Source organism: Cetorhinus maximus, chromosome 22 (assembly GCF_964194155.1).
Source record: "Cetorhinus maximus chromosome 22, sCetMax3.hap1.1, whole genome shotgun sequence".
NCBI lineage: Eukaryota > Metazoa > Chordata > Chondrichthyes > Lamniformes > Cetorhinidae > Cetorhinus > Cetorhinus maximus.
Genome location: NC_135900.1, coordinates 60,004,915 through 60,031,697, shown reverse-complemented (window position 1 = coordinate 60,031,697; position 26,783 = coordinate 60,004,915). Strand labels below are relative to the sequence as shown.

The 26,783-nt window shown below is 46.9% G+C and overlaps 1 protein-coding gene across 1 annotated transcript in view; it reads left to right on the top strand.

Annotated features, from left to right (window-relative positions):
- The window catches only part of LOC144696734 (metabotropic glutamate receptor 8), a 429,432-nt gene that overhangs the window by 380,993 nt on the left and 21,656 nt on the right, over window positions 1-26,783 (top strand). The window contains exon 9 of the mRNA XM_078568398.1: window positions 16,269-16,515. Coding sequence (XP_078424524.1) covers window positions 16,269-16,515 — 247 coding nt within the window. The remainder of the gene's footprint in view (window positions 1-16,268; window positions 16,516-26,783) is intronic.

The window sequence follows — 26,783 nt, the reverse complement described above, 5'->3', positions numbered from 1 at the left end:
CAGTCCATTGGCCAAAGCTGCAACCAATCGCTCAAGTGTAGTGGAGTGGAGGTGGGTGGGGTTTCGGACAGCCAATGAGCGCACTACACACTGGCCATCTAAGTGGTGGTCAGCACTCCCCTACATATGTGAAGGGGCCTTCAGACTTAACCAAGAGAGGATCTTAGGACACATATGCTAACCGTTGTGTCTCTCTCTTTGATCCTGCAGGAGGAGAACACCAGGATCATGGAGCCTGGTGATTTAGTGGTATGCTTATGGAGACCAGAGAAGAAGGAGAAGAGATCAGTGGAGGCGCATAGCCCAGCAAAGAGAGGAGCACCTCCCTCAAGATGAAGGGGCAGCAGGGCCTGCAGTGCACGCAGCTGAAGAACCACAGTGAGCTGTCACTCGTAGGCACCTCACTAGACCCAGGGTCTATAGATGCAGATGACTGAGAACCAGTGTCACCAAAGATTGCGCATGTCCAGGGAACTGGTCGGTCACATATGCCACCTGCTGCAGGATTTGGCACCACAGGGACATAGAGGGCATCCACTGCCACTGGCCATGAAAGTGACCGTGGCACTCAATTTTTATGCTAGTGCCTCCTTTCAGGGGTCCACAGGCAGGATCTCAAATCGTCCATACACAAGTGTATCCATGAGGTCATGGACACCATCTTTGCGAAGACACAGAACTTTGTGCATTTTGCCCGGGATCAGGAAAGCCAGGAAGCAAGAGCACTGGAATTTGTGCAAATCTCTGGTTTTTCACAGTCACAGGGTGCAATTGACTGCACTCATGTGGCGCTTAGATTTCCATGGCAACAAGCAGTCAACTAGGTCAACCACATGGGCTTCCACTCGCTGAATGTTCAGCTGGTCTATGACCACCAAAAATACATCCTACAGGTCTGTGCACGATTCCCAGGGAGCGTCCACAACTCCTACATCCTTAGCAGTTATTAGATCCCTGACATCTTCCAGGGTCCACAGGGACTGCGGGGTTGGCTCCTTGGGGACAAGGGCTACTCACAGAGAATATGGCTGATGATGCCCGTGCGGTGGCCTCAGACTGCAGCAGAGCGATAGTATAACGAGGCTCATGTCACGACCTGAACTTTGGTGGAACAAACGATTAGCATGTTGAAAATGAGCTTCCGGAGCTTTGACAGGTCCGGTGGGGCACTGCAATACAGTCCCCAGAGTGTGTCGTGCATCACCATAGCTTGCCGCGCACTACATAATCTGGCGCTGTAACGGGGGGATCTGGCTGAGGAGGAGATGGAGGAGCTTCACGTATCCTCTGATGGGGAGGGCATTGAGGGGGATAATGATGATGAGGTCCTTGAAGATGAGGATGCCAGCGAGAGGACATCGCACTGGCCAGATGAGGCAGGCGCGTTCTGGAGGCCCTCGTAGCCGCAAGATTCATGGAGGATGATGATGAGATGCAGCGAGGACAGTCCCGATATCCTCACCTTGTATCTATGAACATTTGACTCCTGTGTGGCTGATGACAGCGCACGTACCCTCGGTGCTCAGGCTCATGTCATGGTGAAGCAGCAGAGTCACTAGATTCCAGGTGGATGATGACAACATGCAGTGAGGACACTCCATAGATCTTCACATTGCCTCTGTGAATGTCTGACTCCTGCCTGGCTGAAGGCAGCTCGCTTGCACTCTGTGATCAGAGTCATATCATGGAGACGCAGCCGTGAAATTTTAAATACATCCTATCCTTTGTCCGCCTTCAGCACCTGACCCGTTCAGGAGCACAGCATCACTGGTCGCAGATGCTGAAGAGATGGGGACCAGCCCCACTTGAAAGATGCTGAGAGCACACAGAGAGAATGAAAGAACTCTGTGATCCCTGCCCACGACATTCTGGCAGCAATGACAAGCACTGCCGAGGTGCAGGCATCAGTAATGTTTCCAGTGAGTGAAGCCGGATCATCACTTTGGTCTGAAGGCTGCACAAAGCACAGGGAAGAGGCTGTGGACTGAGACACCTGTCTTTATCTTGTGCAGGAATCAAGGCTTCACATCTGAGTGACACGAACACTGCTCATCGTAACAAGGAGCCATAGGCAAGGAGACATTCTTGGGAGTTTATTTACAATGCTGATCATTATGTACAAGTGATTAACACCCATGCCCAGACTATGTAACTACATCTTCTTAATCTTCCTAACCCTGCTGGTGCTTCCCCGACATCCACAGTGGAGGTGGAGGCAGTCAGCTGACAAATACGCCCTGTCTCTGATGACCTTGATGGGTGTCATCTGGAGGGTCTTGGCCTGCTTTCGGGGCCCTACTGTGTGGCAGTGGCACCTGCTTCAGCCTGTGGAGCTGGAGCTGCTGGGGTCTCAGGAAGAGGGGATTTAGGTGGGCTGGACACTCCCAGAGTCACTTGGGTGGATTGCACCTGCTGATCATCCTCCCTATGGGTACCCGAGGGCCCCTGGCTGGCTCTTTGGAGTGAGATCGAGCTAGCCCACATTGCTCTTGTGGTGACACTGTTGGAGACCAAGGAGTTCAGCCCACGCAGCAGTGCAGGACTGATGTCCTAGACCATGGTTTCCTACCAGTGTTGACCTTGGTGCGTTGGCATGCCAGCACTATCACCTTAGACTGAAGGTGGATGGACTCCTCCATCGTGCCTTGCAACCTGAGGAGTGCAGCAGTCATCCCTTCCTGATGTTCCTGAGCTTGCCTTTGCAGCTCCAGCAACTGTGACATGACCGAGTCCAGAGGCTCGTCAAGTGACTCGGACTCAGCAACGTTCTGGCCTCCAGCAGCCAGGGACCTGGGAAGTCCCAGCCGCTATCTAATGTGGGTCAGACAGTGCGATGTGCTCACCAGATTGTGACTCTGAGGCTACTCTAGAACTAGGTCCCACCGAGGTGTGTATCTCTGCGCTGGTGGGGGGTGTGGGTGAACGCTGTGATGGGTCTTCAGTGAATGTATCATCAAATTCTTCTTCTGAGGTGTCTTTGAGGCTTGAGTCGAGGACCTGGCTTGTGGACCCCCTCGGCTGTTTCCCAGATGTGCCTGTGAAAGCAAGGAGAGAAAATTAGTGCTTGGCAGGGGACTGACTCACAGCATGGTTTTCTGATGGATGTTCACTGCTGGATCCTCACTTGGTTGAGCACCACTGACCTCACCATCAGCACAGGAATGGCACAGATCATGGCCGGCCAGCTGTCAGACTCTATTTTCAAAGTCTGTGGGGACCTTGATTTCAGGGATTCCTCCACCAGCCTGCGACCTCTTGCTTTTGTTGTGGGCCAGCTTGTCCTGCATGAAGACAGATGGCAAGACACCTGCCAGGCCAACCAAGAAGGATGCCTGGCATGTATAGGTGGTGAGTGTTGCCTTGGGCAGGGTGAGAACACGATCTGCAGTGAAGATGAAGGTTTGTGTGAGAGAGTGAATGGTGATGTCCCTTGGACTGGCAGTGAGTGAGATGCCTGTGGATGTGTGATGGTGTGTGAGTTGAGAGTGATGAGAATAGTGACTTAATCTGGTGGGGTATCCTCTTTTGGCACTGGATGTCTGTCATCTTTTGAAGGGTGTTGGCGCTGACCACTGCTGCCACCACCTCCCATGCTGGGTTTGTCACTTCGCTTGCTGATCTTCACCCAGAGCCGGGGTAGAGGACTTCACAGCGGGCCTTCACTGCATCCAGTAGGCACAAAGGAGGTCTGACACTGCGGTGACAGCCAGAACTCTGGATGGAATCATCCCAGATTTGTACAAAGTGTGCTAGTGGGTGGGGAAAAGGACGTTTTCCTGCTGGCCTCAATGGCGGGTTTCGAACCGTACCGACCCATTTCAGGCGCGACCTGCCTCATTAAATTTGGTTGCTAAATTTGGGGACAGCATGTTTCCTCCTTTTGCCGGCCATCAGTCCCCAGCAGCTTCCTATCCCTTGTCGAGTGCTAGCTTTGTGCAGGGGCTCCCTTTAAATATGGCGTCCGGATTACTGAAGGCCTGAGGTGATGACGGGGCGGGCGAACCAGAAGCTGCCCTGTTAGCGATCCGGTGTGTTTCCTGGGAATGCATTATTAATGAGGCAGGACGCGCGGGAAAATATCCTTTTTCCCACCTGCTCGCACACTTTGTACAAATCTGTGATGATTCCACCCAGAGCTCTGTCTATCACCGCAGTGTCAGACCCCCTGGTCCCACACAGAGCTCTGTCTGTTAGCGCAGTGTCAGACCCCCTGGTCCCACACAGAGTTCTGTCTGTTAGCGCAGTGTCAGACCCCCTGATCCCACACAGAATTCTGTCTATCGCCGCAGTGTCAGACCCCCCTGGTCCCACACAGAATTCTGTCTGTTAGCGCAGTGTCAGACCCCCTGGTCTCACACAGAATTGTGTCTATCGCCGCAGTGTCAGACCCCCTGGTCCCACACAGAATTCTGTCTGTTAGCACAGTGTCAGACCCCCTGGTCCCACACAGAATTCTATCACCGCAGTGTCAGACCCCCTGGTCCCATACAGTATTCTGTCTATCACCGCAGTGTCAGACCCCCTGGTCCCACACAGAATTCTGTCTGTTAGCGCAGTGTCAGACCCCCTGATCCCACACAGAATTCTGTCTGTTAGCGCAGTGTCAGACCCCCTGGTCCCACACAGAATTCTGTCTGTTAGCGCAGTGTCAAACCCCCTGGTCCCACACAGAATTGTGTCTATCACCGCAGTGTCAGACCCCCTGGTCCCACACAGAATTCTGTCTGTTAGCGCAGTGTCAGACCCCCTGGTCCCACACAGAATTGCGTCTATCACTGCAGTGTCAGACCCCCTGGTCTCACACAGAGTTCTGTCTGTTAGCGCTGTGTCAGACCCCAGGACCCACCAAGGATTTTGGTTGTCACCACAGAGTCAGGCCCCTTGTCCCTGCAAATTATACCGCAAATTGAAAATGCCCTGTGCTTGTGAAAGGTGCTATTTAAATGCAGGCCCTTTTTTTCTTTTCCCTTTATACTGTGTCGTTGGTTGAAGAAGTGCGGACAACCCTGCCTCTAAAACACAAGCTCTGCCACATAAATGAGGCATGAGAGAACTCACAAATGCAGTTGGGTTGGAAATGGAAATGCCACAAAGTCATATTAGATGGAGGTCTTCTGATGTTGAGGGTGCACTGGGGGGAAATTGTCCTGCTCATGATTGTGAAACATCATCAGAACATAGCTAGCAGAGTAAATCTTTCCCTCACTTGGGACGCTTCAGCTGTGCGAGTTTTCGCTTGAAAGCACCAAGCACCAATTCATTTCCATTCTCATTATGCAGCAGTTTATTAGTGAACTATATGAGCAACTGAACATGGTGAACCTATAGAGAAAGTGTTTATGGACTGAAAATTTAACTGCACATTGCCTGTTTTTGGAGCAAAAAACAAGCACTGCATGGCCCAATATGGCATGTGCATGCTTAGTCTCCGCTCTTGGCATACTGTAGTCATATGGGGCTGAAATGGGTGTTCATAGAATCATAGGAATTTACAGCGGAGAAAAAGGCCATTTGGCCCTGCATGCCAGGGCCAGCAAATAAAGGTAGCTAGCCTAATCTCACTTTCCCACTCTTGGTTGGTAGCCCTGTAGATTACGGCACCTCAAGTGCAGATCCAATTATACTCAAAATGCGATGAGGGTTTTTGCCTCTACAGCACTTTCAGGCAGTAAGTTTCTGCCCACCACTAACCTGGAAAAAATTCTCTTCAATACATCCTCCCCCACCTCAATTCTTCTATCAATTACTTTAAATCCAAGACCTCTAGTTATCAACCTCTTTGCTAAGGGAAATAAGTCCTTCATACCTACTCTAGGCCTGTCTGTGCAAATTGCAGATCTAATGTCTGTTTAGGGCCCTTTTGGGGAATTTTGCTTTTGACCACGTGGCCATCACTTTTATCAGGTGCACAGCAGCTGCCTGAAATGTAAGCTCAAAGTTTTTATTTGGATTAGGATGGCAGTAGACCAAAACTCTGGGCCACCACTGTGCTTGCCTTGTTAATTCTGGGCTGTGATCATTTATGGAAGGGCCCTGTTAATTATGGGATGTGGGCATCACTGGCTGGGTCAGCATTTATTCCCCATCCCTATTGTTCAGAGGGCAATTAAGAGTCAACCACATTGCCATGGGTCTGGAGTCACATTTAGGCCAGACCAGGTAAGGGTGGCAGACATCCTTCCCTAAAGGGCATTAGTGAACCAGATGGGTTTTTATAACAATCAACAATGGCTTCATTGTCATCTTTAGGCTTTTAATTCCAGATTTTTATTGGATTCAAATTCTACCATCTGCCATGGTGCGATTTGAACCCAGGTCCCCAAAGCATTACCCTGGGTCTCTGGATTACTAAATCCAGCAATAATACCACTCCGCCATCAACCCCCCAGCTTTATTCTGCAACTTCATTCCATTGGGTCTCCCAGAGATCAGGCTGGCAGGAGAGCCACCAAATTTCATTGCAGACAGCGGGCCCCTTACTGCCCACATTAAATTCCACCCAACGTGTGGAAAGAAATTAATACATGAACATGATTAGGTGATAGAAACTTTCTCATAGAATAATACAAAACAGAAGGAGGCCATTTGGCCCATTGAGTCTGTACCGGCTCTTCTAAAGTACCATCCAGTTAGTCCCAATTCCCCCACAGTGTCGCCACACCCCTGCAGTTTTTCTCTTTCAAATATTTATTTCAATATTTATTTCAATATTTATTTAAATATTTATTTCAAATATTTAGTTTTTCTCTTTCAAATATTTATCCAATTCCCTTTTGAAGGGTACTGTTGAATCTGTATTCGCTACCCTATCAGACAGTGCATTCCAAATCCTAACGACTCATGCACAAGAGTTTTTCCTTCTGTCACAGCTGGTTCTTTCACCAATCACCTGCCCCATCCTGTGTGTGGTGACTGAGCCAAGTTTCTCAATTCCTTGGTGTATGCTGCGGCCTGAGCTATCGAAGGAGCCTTTCTCTGCTGCACTTTTCTCTGCTGCCATCTTAGGCGCCTATCACCTGTGTCCCATGTAGAAAGTACATTGAAAGGCTAAATCCAAAAATTACACGCAGCGCAGTACTATTACATTTAGCTTGTTTGTTTCAAATTCATCAGCTATTTTCGCAAACTGTTAACCTTTTATTTTAAAGATATTCAAGTCTGCATTAAATGGAAGAATCCTTGATACAGAAGTGCTAAACATTCATGTCACGACATAATTTCCAAGGTCTTTATGTACTTTCAAAATTGTTCTTAACATTGAACGGACCCACGTGCATCAAACTTTTCATAAAAAATAATTGCGCGTGGTGTTTTAAAATTTATGCCGCTGTACAATTTAGCATTTTGGAGATTCAAAAATCAGTGTTTACTTTGTGTTTAGCTCCCTCTGCTAATCTTTACTGCACTGAGCCAATTAATGGTGTACTTTGGCTAGAGGTGGAGATTCTCATGCCAGCAGCTGTCCTTTTTGTGGTAGAACAGAGGGCCATCCAGCTGTTACACATTCATTCCCATAACACTTAGTTTGCCCGTTTGGCCTAATCATGCCTGCTTTGAAATGAATTCATAAAATTATCATTTCAACCATGATATTTACCTTGTTAATGTGTTTTGGCAATCCACATCTGAGGAATGTTACATTTGCAACATAGTCTTAGGGTATTCACACCATTATATTAGGTGCACATTGGTTTTAGGATTTATTGTAATTCGAAATATCAACCTTGGCTCAGTTGGTAGCACACTTGTTTCTGAGTAAGATGGTTGTGTGCTCAGATTCCAGCAACTGAGCTCATAATCCATCCTGACACTCCAGTGCAGTACTGGCACTGTTAGAATTACCATCTTTTGGATGAGACATTAAACCCAGACCCCAAGGGATCTTCAAAGGATATGGGGATAGCGGGAAAAATGGCACAAGAGGTAGATGATCGGCTATGATCTGTTTGAATGGTGGAACCATTAGAATGGCTGACTCCTGCTCCTATTTCCTATGTTTCTATGTTCCTATCTGCCCTCTCATGTGGGGGTCAAGGATCCCATGGTACTGCTTGAATAAGAGCAGGACAATTCTCCTGGCGAACACTTATCCCTCAACCAACATTATCAAAACAGGTTACATTATTATAAAAGTAAAATACTGTGGATCCTGGAAATCTGAAACAAAAATAAAATGAAGAGTCATACGGACTCGAAACATTAACTGTATTCCTCTCCGCAGATGCTGTTAGACCTGCTGAGTTTTTCCAGCTATTTTTACTTCTGTTTCAGGTTATTGCTATTTATGGGATCTTGCTGTGCACAAATTGGGTGTTATGTTTGCCTACAAAACAGTAGTGAATGCAGTTAAGCACTTTAGGGTGTTCTGAGGCCATTAAAGAACTATGACACCATATGAATACAATTATGATAAAAGCAAAAAACTGCGGATGCTGGAAATCCAAAACAAAAATACAAAAATACCTGGAAAAACTCAGCAGGTCTGACAGCATCTACGGAGAGGAACACAGTTAACGTTTCGAGTCCGTATGATTCTTCAACAGAACTCAATTGAATACAATTAAATTCTTTCTCTCCATTTCTCAGTGTCTACTTACACATCATCCCCAGTGGTTTCCTTTCTCTTATGAGCTGAGCGAATAGAGTAGTTCTTTCTTTTTGTGAGAAGTAGTGTACGAATGGGGGGCTGTGAAATGGGTAGGGGAAAGGAGAAATAATCAGCATTGCTGATTGTGCTACGATTTGTCTCCCTTCCACAGCCAGTAGGGGCATTAAGGGGTAAACAAGGTAGGGAGGGTGGGGGGAGGGTTGAAAATTCTGCTGTGCAAAGATTAACAAATCGAGGCTGAATGCAGTAGCATTAAATTCCTTTGTTTGGCTTATTATGTTACACATTAACTTGCTAACCTTAACTATGTTCAGGCTTCATTTAATGTAGTGGACTGAGGAATTTAATTTTAAAAATTATTTTTGTCCGTGCACTAATCTTCAAACAACACAATTTCAAGGCATGAATTGCTTAGACTTATGCGCAGGCCCCACTACTTCCAATGCCCTTGCTTATCAAAGACAGCAACCTACATCAGCAATTGGCACTGACCATTTGCCATCCCATAGGAGTCAAAAACAAAGGTGCTGCTTCAAAAGTGGTAAGCATGCTGACTACGTTAGTCAGTTCAATAGTTAACAAATTAAAAGCTCTACTGATTTCAGGTGCAGTCAATTCTTCAGGGAATTTTAATCAGCTGTTGCTATTTGTAACAATGATGGGAGTTATTATACTACTGCAACCTATTACAGCTTTACTGTGCACTGCCTAGAAGGGGCAAATCAGATTGCACAAACATGCCTGCTTTATTTGCTGGGGACTGCACCTTTTCATTTTTGAAAGATATTAGTTTCTTATCTTAAAATAAACAAGATAATGTCTCCAAGAAAATAGAGAACTAGGTTTGATGTGCATGTGTGTGATTAAGAAATAGCCACAGGGGAGAATGATGTGTTTAGGTCAGATTGTGCTAGGGCAAGCTCTGACTTGTGATCAAAAAGTGGAACCATGGCAAGTTTTGGAAATTGCACTTAGTACACACAGTGGGTGAAGCTATGAGTAGTAACTGACACAAGTTATTATCACTTCCAGCTTCTGTTCCATGCTGTCCTTGGGTTAGTAATGGTCAGTTGTTTCCCCCATTCTTCAATCTTACCACTCTGCTCAAATTGTATTCCAGAAAGTCAGAACTATTAATCAAGTGATACTGAAATAAATCCTGTGCTATAATTTCATACGTTTATTGGACAATGGAGGTCATTTTGAACTTTACTGCTGGAGCTAGCTGAGTAGATCGCCTGCCTGTTACAGGATGTGACTAGTATTCATTTCAATGAAAATCAGAGGATTCTGGAATAGTTGTACAATCTGTTCCTCCAGATTAGTGGCCAAGCAGTGAATGTTAAAATTACCCTGTCTTTTCAACTCGACAACTTGTTTTGGATAAAATCTCAGCTTGCTAAAAATAAAGGAAGGGAGCGATAATTTTTTCTTTCAATTTGTAGATGTAACTTTGAACAGAATTTGTTTTTATTTGGTTGGGATCAAATTATTCTAAACTCAATGTATCCAGCATGAGATGTAGGCATTCAAAAACACTGTTCTTGGTAGACACCCTTAATGTTGATCATCTCTCCTCCCTAGCGAAAGGAGAAAACAAGGCAGCAAGAAGCAACAGTGAATTTGTAATGCAAGTGGAATGTAGATAAAAACATTATGTTCCCTTCCTGCTATTTTAAACCCTCTTAAGTGGTGCTTGGAGGCTGTTTAAAATTGTCAACATTAATTGGGCCTAATACAACACACAGAGGGACAATTTGTTGAAACCACAAGTCCTTCATTAATTCCCCTCCAGTTCATACTACTACTCACCCATCTACTATGACCATCTAATTTTGGTTCAGGGCACAACATCCACCACTTGCTAGTATCTAATACTCTGCACTATAACATGAGCCAACTCCCAACCATGGAAGCTACATGTCTGAATAGTCATGATTGTGAAAAATCATCACATTCCTCAGCAGGAATTTTACACTCTTGATTGCTGTAAAATAATAGCATTTTAGAATCGTACAACATGGAAGGAGGCCATTCAGTCTATCATGTCTGTGCTGGCTCTTTAAAAGAACTATTCATCCTTACTCTTTCATCTTTTCAAGTATTTATCTAATTCAATTCTGAAACTTTCCAGTGAATCTGCTTTCAGCATCCTTTTTGGGTAGTGCCAGATCATAGCAATTTGCTACATGAGAAAAGAATTCTCCCCATCTTTCCACTGGTTCTCTTGTTAATTACCTTACTTCTGCGTCCCTTGCTTACTGACTCTCCTACCAGTAGAAACAATTTCTCCTTATTGGGTCTATCAAAATCCAATGCCTCAAAATTCCCACAAGTGTTTCATTCTAGCAAATAAAGTAATGATATGAATAGGCAAGGGCTGCAAATTATCAAGACATGGAGGTTTTAAAGAAAATAAGAAGTAAAACATTGGCAAAGTTTCTTGTTTTGACTTTTGTAAGTTGATTCAATTCATAATATCCACTTGCTCCTTGCTTTTACATTGTGGCATATGGCACTATCTTGCTGCTTCTGCAATGTCTTATCTCTATAGCTTAAAGTTAAATTTGTGCCAACATTTTCTCATAAGGAATTATAGAATATTCACTGATCTGTGTTTATGTTTTACATTTCTTCTGCAGAAAATGTGTTTTTTCTAATCCACAGACTGAATGCATGATTGATTTGGGATTCACTTAAATGACTAGAACTGAGTTTATGTATAAACAGTGAAGGAGAAACACCATGGGAATATGCTTTGAGAATTATTCTTTGTTTTTGCATTCTTATTCTCCAGTAAGTGAAAATCAAAAATCCAATAGTGAAGGATGATGAGATTCATTGATACAGTGGAGTCCTGATTCTCAGATATCCTTGGATTAACACCATTTAAAAAAAACGCAAACGTAACATTTTGGAACATTGCTATTTGTATAACCCCATGAGATTAATTTAAAAATAGCAAAGAGAAGGAACATGAGGTGAAGAATAATTCCACCATTAAGGTCCTTCAGAAAACTACAATAAGAATATTGGAAAGAGAAAAGGCCTTTCAGATAATACAACAAATTAGATTCTCTTACAGATCATTTGTTATCACTCTCCCATCTCTAAATCAGAATTTCTTGTTATGCATCATTTAGCACTTATCTGATTTTTACTGTCACAATTAAAAGAAAAAAAACTTGCATACAAAACCTTTCTTGACCTCAGCATATCCCAGAATGATTTACAGCCAATTGAAGATGTTTTTTAAGTGTCACTATTGTAACGTAGGAAATACAACAGGCAAGTTGCACACAGTAAGGTCCTGCCAAACAGCAATGACCAGCTATTCTGTTTTTTATTCCGTGATTTGAGGGCTGAACACTGGTTGGGACATCAGGGAAAACTCCCTTGCTCTTTGAATAGTACCATGGGATCTTTTACATGTACATGAGAGGGCAGATGGAACTTCAGTTTAATGTCATCTCTGGAAGATCGACCCTCTCTACTGCACTCAAGTATTAGCCTAAAATTTCTGGTGTGGGATGGGACTTGAACCCACAATCTTCTGACTCAGAGGTGAGAATACTGGCCGATGGTTGAAATATAGATAATTTTACTGAATGAATACGGGCCACTATACGTTCAGTGATTAGTGGTGCCTTTGAGACTCAATCCTAAGGAGCTAATATCTTCATTTGACGGAGGTAATGAGTTAAATTTCAATTTCCCAGTTGATGTGTTTTGATAGTTAATGTAAAGACAAATCAGACAGTTTCTGTCTTTCGGCAATGCCAGTTTTACTCCCGACGGACAAGTTAAAGAGCGACCTCAATGTCTTCCAATGGTATCAAGAATAATAACAGTACTTTGTGGCTCACTGAGGGTGTGATCTTCCTGACCCCATAGTGGAGCCAGGGATCAGGCCTGGAATGTTGCATCAAACACCGTTGGGGATGGTCCGGGCTTTGGACAAGGTTCCCAGGGCCAGGCTGTCACTGGAATCGACAACCCTGCTCTATGAAAGGTGGCAGGCAATCAACATAATTAATGCCTCCAACCAAAGGCCATTTTCTGATATTACTGGAGTTATTTTCCAGCATCATAGCGGTCTCTCACTGTGTCAGGAGCCCAGCAGCACTTCAAAGACAGCCACTCAGCAGGAGATAAGGCAGCAATTGGATGCCAATGGAAATGCCACCATCTGGGCTTTGCAACGCTCAAAGATCGTGGCCGCAGATATTCTTGTGGAGGGCTTGCCCCTCCACGCTGAGGTTCCTCACATTTCTGACCCCTATTTTGGAGTCTTTCATGAGAGCATTTATTTTGAGGCTCCCCAAGTTCTCACACTCCTTCAGCCGCGCTCACATCTTCAGTGGGGTGGCCAATCGGACATTCCTGTGGACCGTCCCAGTCCTGCCAGCAAGCCAATGTCCCAAGCGAGATGGGATCCCAATCCCTGTAGTTTTTATAATTGCCGAAGATATGTTGCTGCATCTCCAAAAGAGGAACAAGTTATCCAGGGGTGCATAACTACGTGAAGGTAAAATGGAAGAAAAAGTGTTAACTTAAGGCAGAGGAACAGAATTTGTGTTTCCTAGATTGGAAACATTTGTTTACAGTTTGAAGTTATAGCTATCTAAACATCATTAACAAAATACATTACCAATCAAGTGATGTTGGGTATACTCTGTACTACAGGCCTGTGCTTAGCTGAGTCTTCATGCATTGAACAGTAAAAGACTGCTTCATTAGAGTTTGCTCTTAGGCAGATACATTTGTTGTATCCACATGACTAGATGCTGCAGACAATGACAAATTACCAAATAACTTTTACAGATAATGTATATTTATTCTTGCCAAAAGGCATGCTTTTCACTTCAGTTAGAATCAGGAAAAGCTATTTAAATGTGGAGCACTGTAATCCTTGAAGTAAAACTTCAGTGTCGAAACAACTTAAAGTCAACTTGCCGATTGATCCTGTCATCAGGGTTGGTTTCTTTTCTCAACATCATCAAAGCAATCCACATGTCTAATTGCAGCCCTTATCCCCAGTTGGTGACATTGGGAAACAATGGCTGAAATTGAATTGGTACAAGGAGAACTTGCATTGGAAGATTTAAGATTTGAAAACAACGTTTGCTAGTTTTCCTGTAGATTATTGATAATTGTGTTCTAAACTGCAAGAATTATGCACCTTTTGAAAGGTGCCATATCCTCAGGGCAATCACGACCACCTACTTCCACCATCATAATATCACCAACTCTGCACCTACCTCAGCTCACTTACTACTGAAACCCTCATCCATGCCAGTGTTTCCTTTAGACTCCACTAAACCAATGCTCTCCTGACGCTCTCCCATTTTCAACTTTTCTTAAATTTCAGCTCACAGAACTCTGTTGCCTGTACTCTAGTCCAATTTACCCTGTGCTTGATGACCTACATTGGCCCAAATTCAGCAAGAACACAGATTTAAATTTATCATCCTTGTTTTCAAATCCCTCCTTAGCCTTGCCTCTTTCTATTTCTGTAACCAGCTTCAGCTCTACAACCCTCCAAGAATTCTATGTTCTTTCAATTCTGGCCTCAATTGCTTCCCTGGGGGAGGATTTTTCCCTCGTCAGGCGGGGGCGGTTGGGAAGCTGACCGCCGCCCGCGATCGGGGCCAGACCACGATTTCATGCTGGTGGGCAAATTAAGACCCGCTCAGTGTGAAACTCGAACGGCAGCGCTGAGCACTGTCTGTGTGGGCTGGGGGGGGGGGCGGGGAATTCGTGTATGCGCGCGGGTGTGCACTTGGAAATCTCCCTGAGGCACAGAGCTGCCTCAGGGAGATGAACATTTTTCAAAATAAAAATTAAAATATTTAAAGATTAAAGATTTTAAAAATGTTATGAAACATGTCCCCTTATGCGACTCTGTCACATGAGCAGGGACACGTTATTAATAACATTTTATTTTATTTATATTTGCTGTTGGAAACCTCATCCTGCTCGTGGATGAGGTTTCCTAAAAAATGCAAAGGCCACTTTGCCTTTTGGCCTGCCTGCCAACCGTAAGGTTGGATGGGCAGCGAAAAATTTCTTTCAATTAATTTTTTAATGGCCTTAATAGGCTGCCGACACTGGCTTGCGCCCACTAACCGAAATAACGTGCGAGAGCGCGATGACGTTGGGACGCTTGCCCAACATCATCACGTGTCATTTTATGCTTGGTCGGTCTAGGCGTGCACCCACCCGCCGAGCTAAAAGTTCTCCCCCTGATTTTCTTTTGCGCCGCTATTAGTGGCCATGCCTTCTGTTGCCTATATCCGTAAACTCTGGAATTTCACCCCACCACTTCCTTTCCAACTCTACCTCTTTTTTCCTGTAAGTAGTGATGATCTGCCCAAGGGTAAGTCCTCTGCTTATTTCTCCACACCTCACAGGCCTGCACATTTGTTTGTAACACCGTCCCACTTACAACTTATTTGAGCGGTGAGCAATGTGGCTGGGGAAAAGAATGCTTTCCTCGTGTGTGCTTAAAGGAAACACAAATCCTCTTCCCGGAGGATCCTTCACCTGTAAGCAATCATTGTCCCTCGAGGTTCCTAGCTTTTCTGCCATCACCACCAAACATTTGCTGGTTCTGCCATTGATCATGGCTCGTAATCCTTAGCATGGACCTTACCTGGGCCTGGGGCAACTCACAAAAAGTCAGAGATGACCACCCCTGAGGTCTCAAATTTCCTTTCCGACACACCTTAAAACCTATCTCTTTGATCACCTATCGCCTACCTTAATATATTCTTATGTGACTTTGTGTCAAATTTTGTCTGTCAATGCTCCAACATACCTCCTTGGAATGCTTTGCTACATTAAAGGTGCTGTATAAATGCAAGATATTGTTGTTGAGCAGCATAGTATCCTTGCTTTCTTGAACTGCAACAGCAGCAGGCAGCCTTCTGACATTGTTTGATAGCAAAGTGTTGTCAGTAAACAGTCTCCCCAAGGCATTGAATTGATGCTCACAAGCAAATGGAAAACATTTGCAATGAAATGTTGTTTTACTGAGCCGCTTTAGAAGCGGAAAATGCTGGAAAAAGACACCAGGCCAGAGCATCTGAAAAAAAACAGGAAGGCTAATGTGTTGAGTCTCGGGCTGGATTTTGATTCTGTAAAACCAGATATACAAAGAGATTGAGCAAATGTTTGTTGTGTTGTTGCAGGAGTTGGGTTCCATTTGTACATTAAATCTAAGATGTCCACACTTGCCATCAGTTTCAAGAATGCATCTAGTTTGAGAACTGATAGCTTTCCAAACATTGTTTGCAATAATAGTAGGACCATTTCACGTGCTTGCATGATGCCACGTTGATTTTAACAGAGACATTAAACATGTTTAACCTGCTGAAATAAAAGACTCGGGAATGTTATCCTTTGAGCATTTGTATGTGAATATTGCATGCTAATTTCTTAGTTTATATAACATTTCAGTGGCACAGAATTAGCTTCTATAATTTTGTGGAAAATAATGTGATTTCTTCCCTCTTGTATGAACCAATCAATGTCTTCATGCACCAAATCCTTCCACTGTTCAATCAGCATACAGTCTGTTTGATAGGAGTAATGAATTTGGTCTGTGTACATCAGTGCTTCTTGACCTTCAATTAAAATATTTTGTTTTATTTTGCAGATGTACATTCAGACAACAACCCTTACTATTTCCATGAGTTTAAGTGCTTCAGTATCTCTAGGCATGCTGTACATGCCTAAGGTTTATATTATCATCTTTCATCCAGAGCAGAATGTGCAAAAACGCAAGCGTAGCTTCAAGGCGGTGGTGACGGCAGCCACAATGTCAAGCAAACTGTCACAAAAAACAAGTGACAGACCAAATGGAGAGGTCAAAACTGAACTCTGTGAAAGCCTTGAAACCAATAGTAAGTACAATTTTAATCATGTACGGTTCTTGTAAACATTGAACACAAATAGAGGGCTCTTAAAAATCCCTCCATTATCTGGCCTCTATAGCAACCAGTTTATTGGTTGTAAGGCATTTTGATTTCAGAAACATAACAAAGCATGAATGCTATCACATTGTCATCTGCACATTGTCAGATTGTCAGAATGCATAAAGTGGACAGGCTGAGAGAATCAGAGATAGTATCTGTGAGCTTTACAATACAACAGAGTGCTGAAACCTGCCTTGTAAAAATAAATGTGTGGGAAGATTCAGAGAAGGAAATGTTGGATCTATGCACTTGCTGGAAAATGCCATGATTAGCAAGTTCCCAATTATTTCTATGGGCCCAAGTCTTCCAATTGCGTTGGAACAGTTCTGACCGACGCTAATCACAGGAAAAACGCACACATGCCTGCCGGCATTTTTTGTGGTCAGACTTCTGATGCTGGCCACTCCCTAAAGCCTCCATCGTAGAAAACAAGGCAGGAGAGGCCAAGCAATGCCCCCTTTTTAAAACACTAGCTGTCGTATTCTGGGAAGTAAGAGTTTAAATCCCCCAAATGTTGTGTAAAATTTGCAATTCCCAGCTCTGTTTCACTGTAGAAAATGTGATTTTCAATATCTAGAATTATTAAATGCCCCACGGCCAGCATTTCTAATCAAATTACTTACAATTCTTTGAATGAACGCACCAACATTGAGGGGAAAACTCATGGGTTTAAGATTGCCTGGAGCGGTCAACCCCCAAAACTGCATAGTGACAGTGCTAAACATTCCTCACCCCGGTTAGGGTTCAACCCCTCCCTCAGTCCCGACAGTGTTCACCCCCTTCCTGACTCTCAACAGTGTTCATCTCCCTCTCTCACCCCCCCAACAGTGTTCATCTCCACCCAAAACCCCCGACAGTGCTCACCCACTCCCTCACCCTGGCAGCGTTCACCCGTTCCCTCACCCCCGACAGCGTTCACCCACTCCCTCACCCTCGACAGTGTTCATCTCCCTCCCTCACACCCCCAACAGTGTTCATCTCCACCCAAAACCCCCAACAGTGCTCACCCACTCCCTCACCCCGGCAGCGTTCACCCGCTCCCTCACCCCGACAGTGTTCACCCGCTCCCTCACCCCCGACAGTGTTCACCCGCTCCCTCACCCCCGACACTGTTCACCCGCTCCCTCACCCCCGACACTGTTCACCCGCTCCCTCACCCCCGACAGTGTTCACCCCCTTCCTCACCCCCGACAGCGTTCACCCTCTCCCTCACCCCCGACAGTGTTCACCCGCTCCCTCACCCCCGACACTGTTCACCCGCTCCCTCACCCCCGACAGTGTTCACCCTCTCCCTCACCCCCGACAGTGTTCACCCGCTCCCTTACCCCGACAGTGTTCACCCGCTCCCTCACCCACGACACTGTTCACCCGCTCCCTCACCCCCGACAGTGTTCACCCCCTTCCTCACCCCCGACACTGTTCACCTGCTCCCTCACCCCCGACAGTGTTCACCCGCTCCCTCACCCCCGACAGTGTTCACCCGCTCCCTCACCCCCGACAGTGTTCACCCCCTTCCTCACCCCCGACAGTGTTCACCCGCTTCCTCACCCCCGACAGTGTTCACCCGCTCCCTCACCCCCGACAGTGTTCACCCGCTCCCTCACCCCCGACAGTGTTCACCCGCTCCCTCACCCCCGACAGTGTTCACCCCCTTCCTCACCCCCGACACTGTTCACCCGCTCCCTCACCCCCGACAGTGTTCACCCGCTCCCTCACCCCCGACAGTGTTCACCCGCTCCCTCACCCCCGACAGTGTTCACCCCCTTCCTCACCCCCGACAGTGTTCACCCGCTCCCTCACCCCCGACAGTGTTCACCCGCTCCCTCACCCCCGACAGTGTTCACCCGCTCCCTCACCCCCGACAGTGTTCACCCGCTCCCTCACCCCCGACACTGTTCACCCGCTCCCTCACCCCCGACAGTGTTCACCCGCTCCCTCACCCCCGACAGTGTTCACCCCCTTCCTCACCCCCGACAGTGTTCACCCGCTCCCTCACCCCCGACAGTGTTCACCCGCTCCCTCACCCCCGACAGTGTTCACCCGCTCCCTCACCCCCGACAGTGTTCACCCGCTCCCTCACCCCCGACACTGTTCACCCGCTCCCTCACCCCCGACAGTGTTCACCCGCTCCCTCACCCCCGACACTGTTCATCCGCTCCCTCACCCCCGACAGTGTTCACCCGCTCCCTCACCCCCGACAGTGTTCACCCGCTCCCTCACCCCCGACACTGTTCACCCGCTCCCTCACCCCCGACAGTGTTCACCCTCTCCCCTCACCCCCGACAGTGTTCACCCTCTCCCCTCACCCCCGACAGTGTTCACCCGCTCCCTCTCCCCCGGCAGCGTTCACCACCTTCCTCACCCCCAGATAGTTTTCACCCTCTCCCTCACCCCCGGATAGTGTTCACCCCCTCCCTCACCCCGGTAGTGATCAGCCCCGTCCCCCCAAGAATGTTCATCCCCCCCCATTCGCCCTGCGACTGTGTTCTCCTTCCTCCCTCACCACCGACAATGTTCCGCCCCTCTCTCCGCCAAGAAATGTTCAACCCCTTTCCACACCCCTCACTCCCCAACAATGCTGACTCTTCCGATATTGGCTGAACAGGAGCCACGGATACCAGAAGGTGAGCTGGGAGAGGGGCTGCGGAAGGGATGAGCATTGTCCAAGTTGCGGGAGGGGTGAGCACTGTCCAGGGGAGGGGGCGTTGGGGTAAGTGCTGTCCCGGTGGGTGGGAAGTGAACATTGCTGTGCATTCTAGGGTGCTTTGACACTCCAGCTGATTTACATGTTTTCACTGGTTTTATGCCTGCTATGAAAATCTCTAAGTAAATCTGTGTAAAAACCAGTGTAAGTATAGGGCAAACACCCAAATCTGCATAGCTCTGGCTAATCATGGAACAATCAGATAGGGTAAAACTGGCAATCAGAAATATAAACTTCCCACATAAGTACCGGGGATGTGGCTTACATTGGGACTTCTGAGGGGTCCCACGTATCCTTCGGGGTATGAGACTAAAAGATCTGGGCCATTAACCCTTGCTTCTCTCCTCAGAAGCTGCCTGTCCTGCTGTATGCTTCCAACATTTTCTGTTTTTATTTCAGATTTCCAGCATCTGCAGTATTTAATTTTTTCAACTGTTTTTGTACTTGTGCTACAATCATCGAGTTGACGATGGCCAAGACTGTCCAGACAAATCTAGTGAACTGTCATTTGTTCACCTGTAATACATCTAATTCTTTCATGACGTTTGTAGAGAGGGTCTTTCTGGATGCATGAATTAAGTTGGGCTGAATGGTCTCCCTCCTCCGTCAGGATCTTGTGAATTTGCCAAATATTAGCTACCTGAGCAGATTCACATTCTAATTAACGTTATTCAAATAGCTAACCCTCAAATCAATTTTGTTGCACCACTAGCATCTTTGACACCATCTGTGAAAATGGCTACTGCCTAAATAGTCCAAGAATTTCCTATTCAAAATAAGGGGGGTAGATCTTGAATTTGTTTAATGATGTAAAACAGTGATAACAAGTGGGTAGCTGGTTTTACATCTTTCCTTTTGACTTTAATGGTAATAAAATGAGTTGCCAACTCACCATTTCCCACTTTACACTGTTGAGCAAAGTCAAGCTGTACCCCTTTAAAGGTAAGCAGTGTATCTTTATGGCACAAACAAGATGGGTACTAGGCAGAGATTTGTAGAATGCAATTCAATTGGCAGGCAGCTCCTGATGATACTTATAGCTAAGAGTTAAGCTTCACTTTCATTGTTGGACCTGATAATAGATTATTGACTTATAATTTTTCCAAGGGCTCTATTATAATCTTTAAATAGTTATGTGATCATTCAGAAATTTCTGGAATGAGTTTGCTGTAATTGTGTCATTAAAAGAGCATATCAGTTTAAAGGCTATAAGGAAAAACTCAGCAGGTCTGGCAGCATCGGCGGAGAAGAAATCAGTCAACGTTTCGAGCCTTCATGGCCCTTCGGCAGAACTGAAGCATAGTTAGAAGAAGGGAGAAATATAAATTGGTTTAAGGTGGGTGGGGGGGGAGAGAGAGACATTGAGGGTGTGGTGATTGTGGAGATGAGCAGATAATCAAAAGATGTCACAGACAAAAGGGTCAAAGAGGTGTTGAAGGTGGTGATATTTGTCTGAGAAAAGTGCTAATTAAGAATGGAAGACAGGATATTCAAAGTACAGCTCTAGTGGGGGTGAGGTGGAAAGACTAACAAGGTTTTAGTTTAGATTTAAAAATAATGGAAATAGGTGGGGAAAGAAGAATCTATATAAGTTATTGAAAAAAAAGCCGGGGGGGGGGGGGGGGGGGGGGAGAGGGGGGGAGGAGAAATGGGGTGGGGATGGGGGGAGGGGGAGTTTAAGATCTAAAGTTGTTGAATTCAATATTCAGCCCGGAAGGCTGTAAAGTGCCTAGTCGGAAGATGAGGTGCTGTTCCTCCAGTTTGCGTTGGGCTTCACTGGAACAATGCAGCAAGCCAAGGACAGACATGTGGGCAAGAGAACAGGGTGGAGTGTTAAAATGGCAAGCGACAGGGAGGTTTGGGTCTTTCTTGCGGACAGACCGCAGGTGTTCCGCAAAACGGTCACCCAGTTTGTGTTTGGTCTCTCCAATGTAGAGGAGACCGCATTGGGAGCAACGAATGCAGTAGACTAAGTTAGGGGAAATGCAAGTGAAATGCTGCTTCACTTGAAAGGAGTGTTTGGGCCCTTGGACGGTGAGGAGAGAGGAAGTGAAGGGGCAGGTGTTGCATCTTCTGCGTGGGCATGGGGAGGTGCCATAAGTGGGGGTTGAGGAGTAGGTGGTGATGGAGGAGTGGACCAGGGTGTCCCGGAGGGAACGATCCCTACGGAATGCCGTCAGGGGGGGTGAAGGGAAGATGTGTTTGGTGGTGGCATCATGCTGGAGTTGGCGGAAATGGCGGAGGATGATCCTTTGAATGCGGAGGCTGGTGGGGTGATAAGTGAGGACAAGGGGGACCCTATCATGTTTCTGGGAAGGAGGAGAAGGCGTGAGGGAGGATGCGCGGGATATGGGCCGGACACGGTTGAGGGCCCTGTCAACGACCGTGGATGGAAAACCTCGGTTAAGGAAGAAGGAGGACATGTCAGAGGAGCTGTTTTTGAAGGTAGCGTCATCAGAACAGATGCGACGGAGGCGAAGGAACTGAGAGAATGGGATGGAGTCTTTACAAGAAGCGGGGTGTGAGGAGCTGTAGTCGAGGTAGCTGTGGGAGTCGGTAGGCTTGTAATGGATATTGGTGGACAGTCTATCATCAGAAATTGAGACAGAGAGGTCAAGGAAGGGAAGAGAAGTGTCAGAGATGGACCATGTGAAGATGATGGAGGGGTGGAGATTGGAAGCAAAATTAATAAATTTTTCCAGGTCCCGACGAGAGCATGAAGCAGCACCGAAGTAATCATCGATGTACCGGAGAAAGAGTTGTGGGAGGGGGCCGGAGTAGGACTGGAACAAGGAATGTTCCACATACCCCATAAAGAGACAGGCACAGCTGGGGCCCATGCGGGTACCCATAGCCACACCTTTTATTTGGAGGAAGTGAGAGGAGTTAAAGGAGAAATTGTTCAGTGTGAGAACAAGTTCAGCCAGACGGAGGAGAGTAGTGGTGGATGGGGATTGTTGGGGCCTCTGTTCAAGGAAGAAGCTAAGGGCCCTCAGACCATCCTGGTGGGGGATGGAGGTGTAGAGGGATTGGACATCCATGGTGAAGAGGAAGCGGTTGGGGCCAGGGAACTGGAAATTGTTGATGTGACGTAAGGTGTCAGAGGAATCACGGATGTAGGTGGGAGGGGACTGGACAAGGGAAGAGAGAAGGGAGTCAAGATAACGAGAAATGAGTTCCGTGGGGCAGGAACAGGCTGACACGATCGGTCTGCCAGGACAGTTCTGTTTGTGGATTTTGGGTAGGAGGTAGAAGCGGGCCGTCCGAGGTTGGGCGACTATCAAGTTGGAAGCTGTGGGAGGAAGATCTCCAGAGGAGATGAGGTCAGTGACAGTCCTGGAAACAATGGCTTGATGTTCTGTGGTGGGGTCATGGTCCAGGGAGAGGTAGGAGGAAATGTCTGCGAGTTGACGCTCAGCCTCCGCGAGGTAGAGGTCAATGCGCCAGACAACAACAGTACCACCCTTGTCAGCGGGTTTGATGACAATGTTGGCGTTGGACCTGAGAGAACGGAGTGCAGTGAGTTCAGAGAGAGACAGATTAGAATGGGTGAGAGGAGCAGAGAAATTGAGACGGCTAATGTCACGCCGACAGTTCTCAATGAAAAGATCAAGAGAAGGTAAGAATCCAGAGGGAGGGGTCCAAGTGGAGGGAGAATATTGGAGGTGGCTAAAAGGATCCGTTGAACGGGGAGAGGACTCCTGCCCAAAGAAGTGAGCACGGAGACGAAGACGGCGGAAGAAGAGTTCAGCATCATGCCGAGCACGAAATTCATTGAGATGAGGGCGTAAGGGTATGAAACTAAGTCCTTTGCTGAGCACTGAACGTTCAGCATCAGAGAGGGGAAGGTCAGGGGGTATAGTGAATACGCGGCTGGGGCTGGAATTGGAAGATGGGGTGAGGACGGAGGGACAAGCAGGGGTGGAGGGTCCCAGATGGGTGTTGGAGTCGATGAGTTGTTGGAGCTTGCGTTCCTTAGCACTTGAGAGAAAGAGAAAAAGTTTCTTGTTGAGGCGACGGATGAGGCGAAGAATAAAATGAAACTGGGGGCACGCGCAGCTTTGAAAAAGGGTGCGGCGGTGCTGCTGGAGGGAGAGGTCGAGTGTGTTCATATGGCGACGCATGCCACTGAGTGTGGATCTCAGAATGCGACGGGAACAGCAGTCCGCGAAACGTTTTATGTCCCGGAGATACCTGTAATCCTGGGTGGGTTCGAAACAAGAGGGATGGAATTTCAGTTGAAATCCACGTGAGGTGAGTCGGAGACGGAGACAGTCACTGAGAAAGGAGATATGGCTGTGAAAGCGGGTTTTAGTAAACACCTTGTCAAACACCAGGAGAGAAATGGAAAGCAATGAAGGTGAGCAGGGCAGAAGAGACAGTCGGAAATCCTGTCGGAGGACAGAACCGTACTTCTTCAAAGAGGGCATTTCTTGAAGAGAGGTGGCAGTCAATTAAACACAAAGATAAAAACAAAAAGCTAAAAGCTACTGCGGATGCTGGAAATCCAAAACAAAAACAGAATTACCCGGAAAAACTCATCAGGTCTGGCAGCCTCTCCCCGTTCAACGGATCCTTTTAGCCACCTCCAATATTCTCCCTCCACTTGGACCCCTCCCTCTGGATTCTTACCTTCTCTTGATCTTTTCATTGAGAACTGTCGGCGTGACATTAGCCGTCTCAATTTCTCTGCTCCTCTCACCCATTCTAATCTGTCTCTCTCTGAACTCACTGCACTCCGTTCTCTCAGGTCCAACGCCAACATTGTCATCAAACCCGCTGACAAGGGTGGTACTGTTGTTGTCTGGCGCATTGACCTCTACCTCGCGGAGGCTGAGCGTCAACTCGCAGACATTTCCTCCTACCTCTCCCTGGACCATGACCCCACCACAGAACATCAAGCCATTGTTTCCAGGACTGTCACTGACCTCATCTCCTCTGGAGATCTTCCTCCCACAGCTTCCAACTTGATAGTCGCCCAACCTCGGACGGCCCGCTTCTACCTCCTACCCAAAATCCACAAACAGAACTGTCCTGGCAGACCGATCGTGTCAGCCTGTTCCTGCCCCACGGAACTCATTTCTCGTTATCTTGACTCCCTTCTCTCTCCCCTTGTCCAGTCCCCTCCCACCTACATCCGTGATTCCTCTGACACCTTACGTCACATCAACAATTTCCAGTTCCCTGGCCCCAACCGCTTCCTCTTCACCATGGATGTCCAATCCCTCTACACCTCCATCCCCCACCAGGATGGTCTGAGGGCCCTTAGCTTCTTCCTTGAACAGAGGCCCCAACAATCCCCATCCACCACTACTCTCCTCCGTCTGGCTGAACTTGTTCTCACACTGAACAATTTCTCCTTTAACTCCTCTCACTTCCTCCAAATAAAAGGTGTGGCTATGGGTACCCGCATGGGCCCCAGCTGTGCCTGTCTCTTTATGGGGTATGTGGAACATTCCTTGTTCCAGTCCTACTCCGGCCCCCTCCCACAACTCTTTCTCCGGTACATCGATGATTACTTCGGTGCTGCTTCATGCTCTCGTCGGGACCTGGAAAAATTTATTAATTTTGCTTCCAATCTCCACCCCTCCATCATCTTCACATGGTCCATCTCTGACACTTCTCTTCCCTTCCTTGACCTCTCTGTCTCAATTTCTGATGATAGACTGTCCACCAATATCCATTACAAGCCTACCGACTCCCACAGCTACCTCGACTACAGCTCCTCACACCCCGCTTCTTGTAAAGACTCCATCCCATTCTCTCAGTTCCTTCGCCTCCGTCGCATCTGTTCTGATGACGCTACCTTCAAAAACAGCTCCTCTGACATGTCCTCCTTCTTCCTTAACCGAGGTTTTCCATCCACGGTCGTTGACAGGGCCCTCAACCGTGTCCGGCCCATATCCCGCGCATCCTCCCTCACGCCTTCTCCTCCTTCCCAGAAACATGATAGGGTCCCCCTTGTCCTCACTTATCACCCCACCAGCCTCCGCATTCAAAGGATCATCCTCCGCCATTTCCGCCAACTCCAGCATGATGCCACCACCAAACACATCTTCCCTTCACCCCCCCTGACGGCATTCCGTAGGGATCGTTCCCTCCGGGACACCCTGGTCCACTCCTCCATCACCACCTACTCCTCAACCCCCACTTATGGCACCTCCCCATGCCCACGCAGAAGATGCAACACCTGCCCCTTCACTTCCTCTCTCCTCACCGTCCAAGGGCCCAAACACTCCTTTCAAGTGAAGCAGCATTTCACTTGCATTTCCCCTAACTTAGTCTACTGCATTCGTTGCTCCCAATGCGGTCTCCTCTACATTGGAGAGACCAAACACAAACTGGGTGACCGTTTTGCGGAACACCTGCGGTCTGTCCGCAAGAAAGACCCAAACCTCCCTGTCGCTTGCCATTTTAACACTCCACCCTGTTCTCTTGCCCACATGTCTGTCCTTGGCTTGCTGCATTGTTCCAGTGAAGCCCAACGCAAACTGGAGGAACAGCACCTCATCTTCCGACTAGGCACTTTACAGCCTTCCGGGCTGAATATTGAATTCAACAACTTTAGATCTTAAACTCCCCCTCCCCCCATCCCCACCCCATTTCTCCTCCCCCTCCCCCCCCCTCCGCTTTTTTTTTCAATAATTTATATAGATTCTTCTTTCCCCACCTATTTCCATTATTTTTAAATCTAAACTAAAACCTTGTTAGTCATTCCACCCCACCCCCACTAGAGCTGTACTTTAAAATCCTGTCTTCCATTCTTAATTAGCACTTTTCTCAGACAAATATCACCACCTTCAACACCTCTTTGACCCTTTTGTCTGTGACATCTTTTGATTATCTGCTCATCTCCACAATCACCACACCCTCAATGTCTCTCTCTCCCCCCCCACCCACCTTAAACCAATTTATATTTCTCCCTTCTTCTAACTATGCTTCAGTTCCGCCGAAGGGCCATGAAGGCTCGAAACGTTGACTGATTTCTTCTCCGCCGATGCTGCCAGACCTGCTGAGTTTTTCCAGGTAATTCTGTTTTTGTTTTGGATTTCCAGCATCCGCAGTAGGTTTTAGCTTTTTGTTTTTATAAAGGCTATAAGGGCTCATTTCTTTTTATATTTGTAAACTGCTCATCCACTGTTCTTGAATGAGCCGTTACAGCAATAATTTCCAAATAGAGGACTCTTCCTCTTCCTCTTCTCAGTGAGCTGAAGTGCTTATTATATAGGCAATCTGAAAATTGGGAAAACCTTATAATTCAATTTTTTACATAATCCGAATTCATTTTGAATGCCACTTTTTTTGAAGAAAACACTCATTCTCAAGATATGGGCATTACTAGCAGGGCTGGCGTTTATTGCCCATCTCTAGTTTCCCTGAGAAGGTGATGGTGAGCTGCCTATTTGAATCACTGCAGTCTATATATTAAGAGGTTCTCCCACAATGCTGAAATTTCAGGATTTTAACCCAGTGCTGATGAGGAAACAATGAT